The following is a 13,211-nucleotide window of genomic DNA, read 5'->3' as shown; positions in this document are numbered from 1 at the left end:
TTTTTTTTTTGTTTTTTTTTTTTTTTTTTTTTTTTCTTTCTTGGTACCAGGGATCAAACTCAGGACCTTGTGCTTGTAAGGCAGGCAGCAACAGCACTGACCTAAATCCCTGGCCCTAGGTTGATTTCTTTCTTTTTCTTTTTTAAAATTTCTTGATGATTGCCATTCTTTCTGGAGTGAGATAGAATCTCAGTGTTGTTTTAATTTGCATTTCTCAAATGACCAGTGTTGTTGAACATTCTTTCATATATTTGCTCTTTGTACTCAATTTGAAAAGTGTCTGTTCATTTCAGATTTCCGAGCCTTTTATTTTGAGGGTCTAAGCTTTACTTTTGAGTTCTTTATATATTCTAGATAGCCCTCTGTCAGAGAAATAGCTGGCAAAATTTTTTTTCTTCCCATTCTGTAGGTTTTCTCTTTACTTTGTTTCCTTTGTTGTGAAGGTTTTTAATTTGATATGGTTCCGTTTATATATTCTTGTTACTGCCATTGGGATTCTGTTCAGAAAGTCCTTGCCTATGCCTATGTCAAGAGCTTTACCTATTTTGTCTTTTAGTAGATTGTTTCTGTTTAACATTTAGATTTTTTGACCTGGGTATAGCTTTCTATTTTGTGTTGTATTCTCTACTCTTCTTTTTCAGAGTACCGTAGTCTTTGTTGTAGGTCTTTCACTTCCTTGTTTAGGTTAATTCCTAAGTATTTAATTTTTGTGATGCTATTGTGAATGGCATTGTTTTCCAAATTTATTTCTCAGTAAGTTCATTATTGGTATACAGGAATTCTATTGATTTTTGTGTGTTGATTTTGTATTCTGCTACATTGTAGAATTAGGTTATTTAGTCTACACTTGATCTTAGCCAAAAGGCCGAGAAGCGATAGGTTATTTAGTCTAGTAGTCTTTTGGTAGAAGTTTTTAGTCTTCTGTGTAGAGGATTATGTCATCTGTAAATATAATAATTTGACCTCTTCTTTGCAATACATACCTCTTTTATTTTTTTCTCTTGCCTGATTGCTCTGGCTAATGTTTTGAGGACTATGCTGAACAGAAATGGTGACAGTGGACATCCTTGTATTATTCCTGATTTTAGGAGGAAAGCTTTCCTTTTTTCTCTATTCATATGATATTGGCAGTAGGTTTGTCACAAAGGGCTTTTATCAGATTGCAATAAAGTCTTTCTATACCTGTTTTCTTTTTAAGATTTTTTTGATCATGAATAGATGTTGGATTTTCTGTAACTATTGAAATGACCATGTAATTTTTGTCCTTGCTCCTATTTATGTGATGTATTACATTTATTGATTTATGTATGCTGAACCATCCTTGCATTCCTGGGTTAAAGCCTACTTGGTCATTAGGTGTGGTCTTTTTGAGAATTTGTTGCATTCAGTTTATCAGCATCTTGTTGAGGAATTTTGAACTTATATTCATTAGAGAGTTTGGCCTGTACTTCTCTTTTTTCGGCTGAGCTTTGTCTAGTTTTGGAATTGGTAATTCTAGTTTCTAGGAATGACTTTGGGAGTATTCCTTCCCTTTCAGTTTCATTAAAGAGTTTGAAGAGTATTTGTGTTATAGAATTCAGCAGTGAATCCATTAGGACCTGGGATTTTCTTAGTTGGTAGATTTTTTATTAGTGTTTCAATTTCATTGCCTGTTACTGGATAATTTGGGGTTTTAAATCTTGGTTCAGTTTTGGTAATTCATTTATATATAGGGATCTGTCCATTTCTACTGAATCATCTAATTTATTATTACGCTATTTGAGAAATATTTATTAACAATCTTTTTTACTTTGGCAATGTCCATTGTGATTTTTCCTTTTTCATTCCTAATCATCTTGATTTGGGTCTTTTCTTTCTTTCTTTCTTTTTTTTTTTTGGTAAGATTGTCTAAGGGTTCATCTATTTTATTTATTTATTTTTTAGGTACTGGCTCTTCAATTATTTTTTTGTACCTGGGATCGAACTTGGGACCTTGTGCTTGCAGAACCACTGAGCTAAATCCCCAGCCCTTCAATTCATTCTTTGTATTGCTTTTAAATCTCCATTTCACTAATTTCTGCTCTGATCTTTATAATTTCTTTCCTTGTACTATCATCTCAACTTGCTGAAACAAACAAACAAACAAAACCCCAAGTAGTATCCAGTTTCCTGTTGTCTTTGATGTCACTGTCCTCATTTGGTCAAGTGGGGGTCTGGAGAGGTGAAAGGACTCACTAAATATTGGCTGATCAAGTTTAAGTACCTGTTTTCATGACTCCAGATTCCACACCCACCCCTGTACCGTTCCCCATCTCATTCCCCTTTGTAAGGCGGAATTATTTGAATGGTCAGGGATTGTTGAAGGTGAACATGGACAGGATGAATCTCATGTTTCCTTTAACCTTAGTCAGGCTCCACTTCTGATGCCCCCTTCCCTTCAGACTTCACATTCTCAGGGAAGCCTGGCCCTGTCTCTTCCTCCCCTCCTTTGAGCATCTCTATGTGGGAAAGCAAGTGCTTAGTGTCTCCCACAGCCATCTGGGAGGACTGGATGGACCAGTAACATGGACAGTGTCTGGGGCTTTGGCCACCTTGGGCTGTCTGTATGGTGCACAGACTCCAGTGGCAGTGGGGTCCCCAACGGCTGGGCTGCACGGTTGCCTTGAGGATGGTGGTGTGTGTCATTTATGAACCTGGGCTGTCATCCTGTTCTGCTGCATGGTATGAGGGCTCTCTGCATTTATTTCCACCCTCTGCACATAGGCACAGGACTGTCTGCTGGGCTTTGGTGTTTGTTCATTATCACTTTGAATATGGCGTCATGTTGTCTGGATGTGGATTCCGGTGTCTTTGTCTCATTGATTAAATGGTTTCCAAGAAGTTTTGCTGTGATTCTGAAGTGCCATGTGTGACTCTGTTTAGTAGGAGAGCAGCAAGGTCTTTACCAGAAAACCATTTAATGCCTTGTGAGATTAGATTCTTAGTGACCTTTTATTTTTAATCCATGTATTAATGGGCAGGCACAAGATGGCTACAGATATAGGAGCTTCCTGGAATTATTTTGGCCTGTAAGTACATAGCTTGCACATGTAGTAAAAAGCTTCCTACTTTCTACTCCTGGAATCCTCCAGTGTTTTCCTCAATTTCTTTCTTATTAAATGGCAGAAATATGAGTTGATGGTACAGACTACTGGGGTTACCTGTTTGCAGTACCCAAATGCAAACATGTCAGGTTTTTGGTAAATGGTACTGTGTGTGTGTGTGTGTGTGTGTGTGTGTGTGTGTGTGTATTTTCAGTATTGGGGATTGAGCTCAGAGCCTTCACACTGAGCTGCATCTTCAGCCCATTTTTTAATTTTTAATTTTGAGACACTAAATTGCCTAGACTGAGCTCACATTTGCTCTCCTCCTGCCTCAGTTTCCCAGAGTGCTGGGATCACAAGAGTGTGCCACCATACCTGGCTCTATTGTCATTATTGTTGTCCTTTTCTCTGAACTAACCAGTCAGTAAGATAAAATAAGGTAAGACAGGAGTTTCTCTGTGTAGTTTCTCCTTAGCCTCTTTCTCAAAACAATCTGAAAAAAGAGCAAAACAAAACCAAAAAAACAGGATTTTTTTTTTATATTAGATATAATGATATTAACTAGATGTGTTAAATTAGTTCTAATTGAAGGGAAATTTTAAGTTCATCGAGCTGAAAACATTTCTGAGATCAAAATGAGATATGAAGTTATTCACATTTAGACTAATTACATATTTGAAGTGACATTGTACACAGCCTTGGGAAACAAGCTACCGATGTTAGTGCTGAAGGATTGTGGTTAGAATCCAAAGTCCTGGAGTCAGACAGCTCTAGGATTGAGTCAGTTTCTCTTTATTGGGTGTCTTTCTGGCTAATAGCCTGAATTTTTCAAAGCCTTATTTTCTCCATCTGTAAAATGGAGATAAAAGTATTATTGATTGAGTCTGTGAGGCTGTTGTGAGTGTGAAATAAAGTCATGAATTTAAAGCACCCGATTCCTTGGCACAGGATGGGCTCCCTGTAAATATTAGCTTTTCATGTTAACTCCAGTTTTGGATAAAATGTGACATATTAGAATGTATCTGGGTGTGTAACTTCTGCTGTTGGAGTTGGCATTTATACAGTGTCTTCGTCATTTCTTTTTATCTCTGAGACACTGTCCCTGACACTCACAGATTAAAGAAGAGGAGGTTTATTTTGGGTCTTGGTTTTTAGAGAATTCAGTCTATTCGTCAGCTGGCTGGAAGGCTTGAAGGACATGGTGGGAGGGTCTAGAGGGAAAGCTGCTCACATCCGGCAGCCTGGAAGCAGAGAGCAATGGAAGGAGCTTCACACCCCCATAATGCACCTCTCCAGCCACGCCTCATCTCCTCACATGGATTCCTCAGTGGATTAGTCCACTAATGGGTACATCACCCCTGTGATCCAGTCACCTCCCAGAAGCCCCATCTCTGAATATGTGAGGTTTTAGTGGGGGCATTCTAGATCTAAACCATAGTATGTGGGTCCTTTATACAGTACACTAAATAGACCAACAGTAAAACTGCAGTGGAACCTTGACTTAGGAATTTGATCTGTTCTTGGGGGCTGGTTGTAACTCAGGCTGGTCAATTGACGGCTCAGGCTCCTCTGCACGGCTGTCAGTCTCTCCTGTACACAGGCAGATCTCAGAATCCTTAGACAGACACTCGCTCAGGATTTCTCAATTAACCCCACACAGGAACGGATGTTGTAATGTCCCTTCCAGAACTCTTTGAGGGTTAACCATCTGGAAGCATAAGCAGCCAGTATTCGGGTCCTAACTCAAGAACTTTGCTTGTAAGTTAAAACTAAAATTCTGTTGTGACCCAAGTTGTTCATATGTCAGGCTCTTTGGAACTCGTGGGTTCACTGTACTGTTGTCATCATAAACACAAAAGAATATATTGTGCAACAATCATCCACATGTAATCTTTTAACCCTTGAGTACTTTTTAGAATTTTTAAGTAGTACAAGTGCGCATGTATGGCATTGATAAATAAATCCATTTAATATTTTCCCACATAGATCACACCCCTCCGAGGCACCTACAAGCCTATAGTTTTGCCTCGTTTTTGCCATATTCCAGCCAACATGAACATTTTCTTTTGTTTGTCCTGATAATTACAGAATTATTGCTGTTGCACATTTTTTATTCCTCAGTTGGGTCCTCCATGACACATTTGGAAATGCTGGGTACAAGAGGGATACAGGAGATGAATCTAAAAGGGGAGACTGAGTTTATCGATACAGCTGTGTATGAATATAGAGGCCTTCAGGGTTCGAATTGCTGTAGTAATGCCTTTATTTTAATATGTCTTTCAGCAACTACTTGGCTGATATAAAACAATAAAATGCTTTGTTTTCAGATGAACATGGTTCAGGTTCCATCTCTTCTTTGCAATCTCTGAGAGTCCTCAGAACAGTCCGAAACCCTCTCTTGGCCACCACTTCCTCCTCTGTGAAATGGGCCAGTACTTACTGTGCCAGTTGTGGTGAGGATTAGAGATAAAGTCGGGCCTGAACACCAGTGCTTGGTGCATAGTTCTCATCATCCAGGAGCTCAACAACAGAAGCATAAACACTATGATCCAGAATAAGGCAGGTCCTTTTTGAGAAATTTAAAGAAAGGCTTAGGAAGCCAGTAGTGAGAGGATTGGTTTCTGACTGGTGGAACAGGATGGTTCCATAGAAGAGAGAGTGGGCTGGATCTGGAAGGATGGGGAGGTAACTGGCCATGAAGGAGGGGAAGTTCTATCTGGAAGAATAGCTGTGAGCAGAGGCTCTGGGATCCAGCTCTTCTCGCCTTCAGGACCCATTCCAGTGACCTCCCCGGTAGGATGTGCACCTCGTTGAAAGTGGATTTGATGCATCTCTGCCATTTGATGACATCACACCAGCAGGACTGCTTCCTGGTTTTTCCTTTGTTTACCTGTGTGCTTTTCTGGGAAAGCAGTTGGAGATGAAATAATATGCTGAATTTAATGGAAGGGTCACTGTTAGGTTAAAAGATCCGAAAACCTGAACCATAAGAAGCCTTTCTTATGGGAGGATCTACCGAGCTGTCTCTGAACAAAGGCAAGAGAGCAACATGGCTGAACAGGGAGCTTCTTTTAATAGGAGCAGGGTGGGGTTGAGTGATGTAGTGGCTAGGGATTGGGGGAGCTTGTGACATCACTAGGAGGGTCTTGTCATATCACTAGCTGCTAGGACAGTTTCTCTTCCTTTGGTTTCCACTGCCCAAGCTGCCCCTCCTGCTCTTACTTGTCACTCTGTGTGGCACCTTAAGCATCACTGTGTGTGTTATTACTTCTCTAGACGTGGGAAGCTGAAGTATCATCAGCAAAATGGCTTATGTGGCAACGTGCACCTGTCCCTTGGTAAAATAGATTCCATGCATATTGATAGCCCTCTCAGTGTTCTTTCGTCAGCACAGATTTTCAAGCCTGTGTGTCCAGTAGCAGCAGCTCTGTGGTTATAAGTGAATTCAGCCCCTAGCTTGGCACCCGCCCTCCTCCCACCTCAGTCTGTGCTCTTGAAGGCCAAGAGCAGAGCGGTCTCCTCTCCCCTCACTGCTCGCTCTCAGCCCATCAGCAGTGCGAAAGTCTCCACCTTCAGAATGCATCCAGTGTGAACAAGTCCGCTCCTTTCCCCTGCTGCCACTCAGGGGCAGCCATGGACCTCTCTCCCCTCCATTGTTGTGACAGCTCCTAACTCATGTTGTCCTGGCACTTCTTTTCTGCAAAGAGAAAGATGTGATTCTTTCAACAACCCAATCCACACTGCATCATTCTCACCGTTTTGCTGGTGGTGAAACCATAGACCCTCTGGCTTCCAATATTTTACTCTGCTCCGGTATCATTGGCCTCAGAGTCGCTGTTCTTTGCACACCCTGGGCATGTGTGTGCCCCATGGCCTTTGCACTTGTTCCTTCTGCATAGGCCCCCTTTTCTCAGTCTGTGCTGGGGCTCCCTACCCTCCAATAAGTCTGTAGCGAAGCCCTCTTGATCGGAGGCTTTGCTGACCACCCTATGTAGCGTGGCCTCTCTGCCCCACTGTATTGGCTTGCTTTGTTTCTGTAATACTCATCACCATGCGCATTTATGTGAATTTTTACTGTATCGCCAGTCTCCCATCAGAGAGACTGCAGGGACTCCGTTTCTTTCACCGCTGAAGTCAGTGCTTCCAGAGCAGTGCCTGGCCCACAGCTCATGCTAAGTAAGTCGAATCTGTTGAAATAGGTATATAACTACTGCGAAAAGCCACAGTAAGTAAGTTGAATCTGTTGAAATAGGTATATAACTACTGCAAAAAGCCACACTATGAAAATGCCTCTAGAATTTTTTTGAAAGGTTCAGGGTACAATTTGAAATGGAAAGACTGCCCTTAAGGCTGATCAAATACGTTTTCTTTCTGAAGCCTGCTGCTGCAGAGTTTTGCAAGACAGTGGCAGACTCATTCTAGGCTTTTTTCCCCCCTTATTGTTCTGTTGCTCCTTGTAGGATTTACAGCTTTTGAAAGATGGGGATTTGACTGTGATCGGAGATCGGGGAGCCACACTGAGTGGAGGGCAGAAAGCACGAGTGAACCTCGCAAGGTAAGTCTCCCTTGTCGGCCACCTGCCTGTCCCTCTCCGCAGCCTCCCCTGGGGGAACATGCAGAACTGGCTCCCTGGCTGTCGCACCCAGGAAGCCCTGGTTTTGGGTTATCCCTTTGGTGCTCACAGTGAACACCCCCTCGACCAGTGTCCTTACAGTTTGCAGGAGAGTGCTGGGGAGTGAAAGCAGTTCTTCTAACACTGCTTTCACTTTCTAGGGCTGTCTACCAGGACGCTGACATCTACCTCCTGGATGACCCACTCAGTGCAGTGGATGCGGAAGTTGGCAAGCACCTGTTTCAGCTGTGAGTGCGCATGTGTCTTTTGTCTTCTGCCTTTAGGAGCCCTCACAGTGGGGCCAGGGAAGGCTTTGCAGCTCCGGAGGACTGTACCTGCCTTATATCCTTCTACCCACCCCCCAACCGTTTTAGAGAAAACTTAAATGAATGCAAGGTCAAAGTAGGAAAAGCCGGAAGGTGATGCCAGTGTGTTGAAGAGAGTTGCACATGTGTTAGGGAGTTAAGAAACAGTGACAAATTTTGTAAGCTTTTGCCTTGCTCCTTGCAGTTGATAAAAGTAAGACAGTGTAGATGGAACCAGACCCCAAGAATAAGAAGATGTATGATTTTTTTAAATTGAAGGGTAGGATTTATAGCCTGGTGCTAGGCTGTTATATCTTTTCCTCTGTCATTTGTGTATGGTGTGTGAGCAGTGGCGTCTTCAGCATGAATGCAGGGCTTCCTAGGAAGAGCCCTGTTGCTGGTTCTGTGCTGCCTTCTTGATGTGTTCTGGAATTCTTTCTGCCTTCAGTGCCTATATCCGGATTTCCCCTTCTGATGGAGACGTTGGTGAGGTTGGAGCCTTACTGTAACTTCATTACCTCTCTAAAGGTCCTGTCTCCAACTGACAAGTGCTGGGGTTGGGTTTCAATATTCAAATTCGAGGTGGGAGTGTTCAGTCTATAACAGGTCCTAAATAGCAAAATGAGAGTAGAGATTTGAGCAGGGTGAGAAAACGACAGCTCCGGGCTCTGGCTTCTAGGGGCTGGGGACACGAGGCTATCCGCTGAGCATGGCTTTCAGTGGAGAGGCATTTTCCCAGCAGAGCGGGGCTATAGAATATTCCTGATACTGGAGTGGTGAAAGAAATTCTGGATGGCGATAGTGGTGAGTCTTCCTGGTGGGACACTGCAGCAGTCTCTGGGGAAGAGAGAGGAGAGCATTCTAATTGCTAGGTATCAGTATGCACATCACAGGAGCTCCCCAAGTTTTCCTTTAGACACAGAAGTGTTTATAAAGTCCTCTTGCACCTTTAAGGTTTAATGGCTTTGGATATACACTTGATAGAAGCAAGCTTGTTAAAATTGTTATTTGCTAATCAGAACCACATTCTTTGGGGAAACTTAGGGCAGGGAGCACGAATGTAATTTAGGAAATCACTCACCAGCAACTGGAGAATGTTCTCAACGAGTTAGAAAATTGGATTGAACAATATGCTATGAAAGATGGCGGTTGTGTTGAAGCTTAGAAATGTGAAGTGTTTTGTATTAAAAGTGAATGAATTACACTTCTGTTTGCCATTAACAGTTTTACTTCAATCATGAATATACATCCAAGGTTATTAAGGTTTTCGAGTCTTACAACTATATGTTACGAACATGAAGAGGATTCTATCTGGTATTGAAGGCCTGGGGCCCTTTGAGTAACTGGTGCCTGATGTGTTACCAGCTATGACTCTTGTCACATTTTAGAAAGCCCAAATTCCCAGGCCTCTGTGTCCCCCGAGATCACTTATTCCAGGCTGTTGTAAGGATATTTCTCACACTGCCTGCCGTAGTCTGTTCAGGATGCTGTGACAAAATACCACAACAAATCGGGTGGTTTATACATAACAGATTTGTTTCTCATGATTCTGGAGGCTACAGAGTCCAAGATCCAAGTGCTGGTAGCTTTGGTGTCAGTGGAGGGCTTACTCTGTGGTTCGTAGACAGCTCTCTTCCTGCTTCCTCCTCAGATGGCAATTCTCTTGGGCCTCTTTTGTAAGGACACCAGGGCCCGGGAAAGGCCTCACCCCTCACCCCATCGCACTGCGATTAGGTTGCAGCATACCATCTGGGGCGGGACAGAAGCATCCGGACCGCAGCAGTCCTTCGCCTTCCCTGTTTCAGTTCTTGATGGATAACCCCATTTCCTGTCAGGATGTGCTTTGAAAAGCTCGAAGGGCAAATGTGTTCTCTGCCTCTTTCACCTTTCCTACCCTTCCTCACACAAGCTGGTGCTCCTGCTGTGCCACTGCCGTGGGGCACCTGACTGAACACAGCCGATCTCATGTCTTCGTGTCTGTGGGGTGTGTTCCTTCTGTCACAGGGCTGGGGAGCCCTGGCTCAGGGAGGAGGACAAAGAGGAAGGAAGGATGCAGCCCAGCCTGCCTGCCTTTCCCTCCTGCTCCTCCTGGGGACACTGTGGTCTTCCCGCTGCCCGCAGCCCTCAGCGACTGGTGCGGGACATGTGTGTGTGCCTGCCCTGCGCCCCTGCTCTGGGCTGTGCATGCATGGAGAGCCTTCCCCACCCACTGACAGTCTTTGGTGTCACCTTGCAGAGAGTCTTTCCCAACTTTTCTATCTCCAGTAGCAGCTTTCACTGAGCTTTTCCTCTAGCCCACATCACAACCTATCAGTGCGCTTCCTGTTCATACCGCCATGTCTCCTGTGTTGCAGGGTGTTGTCTGATTGTGTGTCCTCAGCATTTAGTGGCTCTTTCTTGTTTGTGTTACCTCTACCATGGTATTGTCAGCTCTGAAGAGCCCATAGGATAGGATAAGAATTAAAGTGATGCATTGCCAAATTACTTGGTATTTTTGTGGCTTGGCCAGGCACAGTGGTGCATGGCTATAGTTCTAGCTAGTCAGGAGGCTGAGGCAGGAGGGTCATTTGCATTCAGAGTTTGGAGCCGGCATGGACAACATAGTGAGACCTTGTTTCTTTTTAAAAAAATACTTTTTGTATCACAACTTGGAAATTTTTACTACTAACAATTTAGGAAGTATTTTTCCTGGAAATTTTGAAAAACACCTAATTTAGGAGAAACTTAAAGCCATCTATTGCAATATTACTGTAATTATTTATATTATCTTGTCCATGGTATTAGGAAGCAGACATTCTGAAATATTTAACTTGGCCTTCTTGGGCATCATTGTCCATAAGATGTGACTAATATCTTCCTTCAGATATTTACATAAAGGGGTGAACGGCTGGTAATTTTGAATTAAGGAGGAAGAATTCCATTAAAAGTTTGAGTCCTGCATCAAAAGAGGGGTTTAGTAGGTTGAGAAGCTGAGGTTGCAATAACCCAAACTAGGACTTTTCCACAGGGAAAAATCAATCCTTTTGGATTGAAAGAATGAAGTGATTGTTTTGGCATCTACAGTCTAGAGTCTTGGTTCTGATCAGAGGCCTGTCCTAAAAAATCACCTTTTCTTCATGACTTTTCAACCCTGATTCAAAGCTAACAGCGGCTGGTTAGCGGAGTTCATGTTTCTTGACCCTTGATTATGTTGCAGATCCTTTTCACAGTCTGGTGTTTTTATTCCTCAGAATGTGCCTGAGAGTTGATGTTAGCTTTCTTCTGAGGTGAAGAAACAGAGCTTCCCTGAGGTGTAGGAATTTTCTCGACACTGCCAGGCTGGGAGGAGGAGAGCAGGGATTTGAAGAGCTGGGATTCTGTGTTTCTCTGGAATTCGCCGTCTGACCAGCCTCGGCATGTGGTGTCGTGGCCCCGTTCCTGCATCGCTCAGTGAAAGGCCTGGGAACCTGAGTATCAATCAGCAAGACCCCTGGGCATGGCCCGGTGCCCTTACCTGGGCCTGTGCTCTCAAGTTTCTGTGTTTGAAGACTCAGAGCACTTTGAAGGGCGGCCATTAAGTATCTCCAAGGTTGAATACCCAGGTCATTCTTGTCCTTGCATCCACTGGATGGTTTTTGTTATGATGTGGACCTTTCAGTTTTGTTCTCTCATTTTCATGTTTAGAAGATTTTGGTTCTCATATGGGAAAAATTTCTTCCAAGATGGGACTGAAAGTATTGTGGTAACTGACTGTGGCCTCGGTTGCATTCAGTTTTCTCTCTGCCGTTATCTGAAAAGAAAGGACAAGAGAATGCACTCCAGTAAAGGTCGCCAAGAATCCAAGACTTTCTTTTGTGTGGTTAATGTGTATGCACATCATAATCTCCTTGGAAACAGTCTAAGGAAAATAGTACTTTTTTATATATGACATTAGTCTGTCTTTCCCCCATTCTTTTATACCAATAATTTGTATTTTAGTCAGTCAGGTTTTAGGATCTTAGTATCACTAAACCATTTTTATCGTGAAATATAAAAATGAGTTTTATAAAAAAAAAAAATAGCAGCCAATGCCTCTTTTGGATTGCTATTTAGAATTTGTTAGCAGAGAAGCAAGACTCAAATTTTCTGCTAGTGAATTTGAGTACCCATTGGCTCCATGGTTTTATATTTGTATTTAATTTATACTTACATGTATATTTAAACTGCATATCTGTGACTGCTGTTCTGTCTTGGGCTCATTATGGTTTGAAATGTGCGTTTCAGGTCAGAGCACCTGTACTAATGTGTTTTTCATACTGGACTTTTTACATTTGTAGGTGTATTTGTCAAACCTTGCATGAGAAGATCACAATTTTAGTGACTCATCAGTTGCAGTACCTAAAAGCTGCAAGCCATATTCTGATACTAAAAGATGTAAGTAATTCTGAGATATTTGCCGAACTGCCTAGTCCTCAGGTGTGTTGAAGGAAGCGTCTCCCTGCAGGTCACCTGCCTCAGGGTTCTCTGCAAACTTTCTCTTCCTCAGTTTTGTAACTCTTGCTTAGAGATTCACATCTCTGAGAAGAAATTCAAAGGACTTGTAGAAATGTCACCGTTACACCCTAAAACATAACACCCTAACCTATATAAAATTTCTAACCTGCAACTGTTAACAGTGAAATTGCTGATCACCGTGCTATGCTCTTTAGAAATTTGTCTTCTTTTTTCCACAAGTTAAGCCAGAATAGATCATTTGGAAATTTGATAGTTACGCAGTTTGCCTGAGGAGAATCTTCTGTCAATAACAACAGTTTGGTCAGGTGGCTGAGCATCCCCTGCTCAGAGTACCTGACTTCCTGGCATAGCCAGGAGGTGCTGGGCAAACTGGGCAGGTCTTTTCAGTGCCTGATTGGGTGACAGCCGCAAAGCCCTGGCCATCTCAGGGCTTCCCTCCTCACTGGGGGTAGAGGCTGTGAAGGACGGCCCAGGGGACCTGAGAGACAGGACACCAAGGTGCGTGCCATGCTGTCACCTGGGCTACAAGCACCTTGACGCAGGGAGGCTGGTGACGTGTTCCTGAGGGAGGAAGGCACCTGGCATATGGATGAACACAGGGGGCTGCAGGCTGACTGGGGCTGAGTGAGCCAGGGAGGGTGTGGAGGGAGCTGAGCTGACAGCACTGGGCAGTAGGCCTGGAATTGAGATGGAAGCTCTTTGGTCCAGAGAGCGGGGAAATGGTGTGATCTGATTTGTGATTTCTTTCCTTTTTTTTTT

General features: G+C 43.2%; 1 protein-coding gene across 5 annotated transcripts in view; it reads left to right on the top strand.

Annotated features, from left to right (window-relative positions):
- The window catches only part of Abcc4 (ATP binding cassette subfamily C member 4), a 216,336-nt gene that overhangs the window by 79,552 nt on the left and 123,573 nt on the right, over positions 1-13,211 (top strand). For all 5 annotated transcript variants that reach the window (XM_010630726.3, XM_010630733.3, XM_010630742.3 and 2 more), the window contains 3 exons: positions 7,523-7,617; positions 7,836-7,922; positions 12,275-12,371. In XM_010630726.3, the coding sequence (XP_010629028.1) occupies positions 7,523-7,617; positions 7,836-7,922; positions 12,275-12,371 (279 nt within the window). The remainder of the gene's footprint in view (positions 1-7,522; positions 7,618-7,835; positions 7,923-12,274; positions 12,372-13,211) is intronic.

The sequence above is a fragment of the Fukomys damarensis genome, unplaced genomic scaffold (genome assembly GCF_012274545.1).
Source record: "Fukomys damarensis isolate Sample0158 unplaced genomic scaffold, DMR_v1.0_HiC HiC_scaffold_6, whole genome shotgun sequence".
Lineage (NCBI taxonomy): Eukaryota > Metazoa > Chordata > Mammalia > Rodentia > Bathyergidae > Fukomys > Fukomys damarensis.
This window is presented reverse-complemented; position numbering and strand designations above follow the sequence as displayed.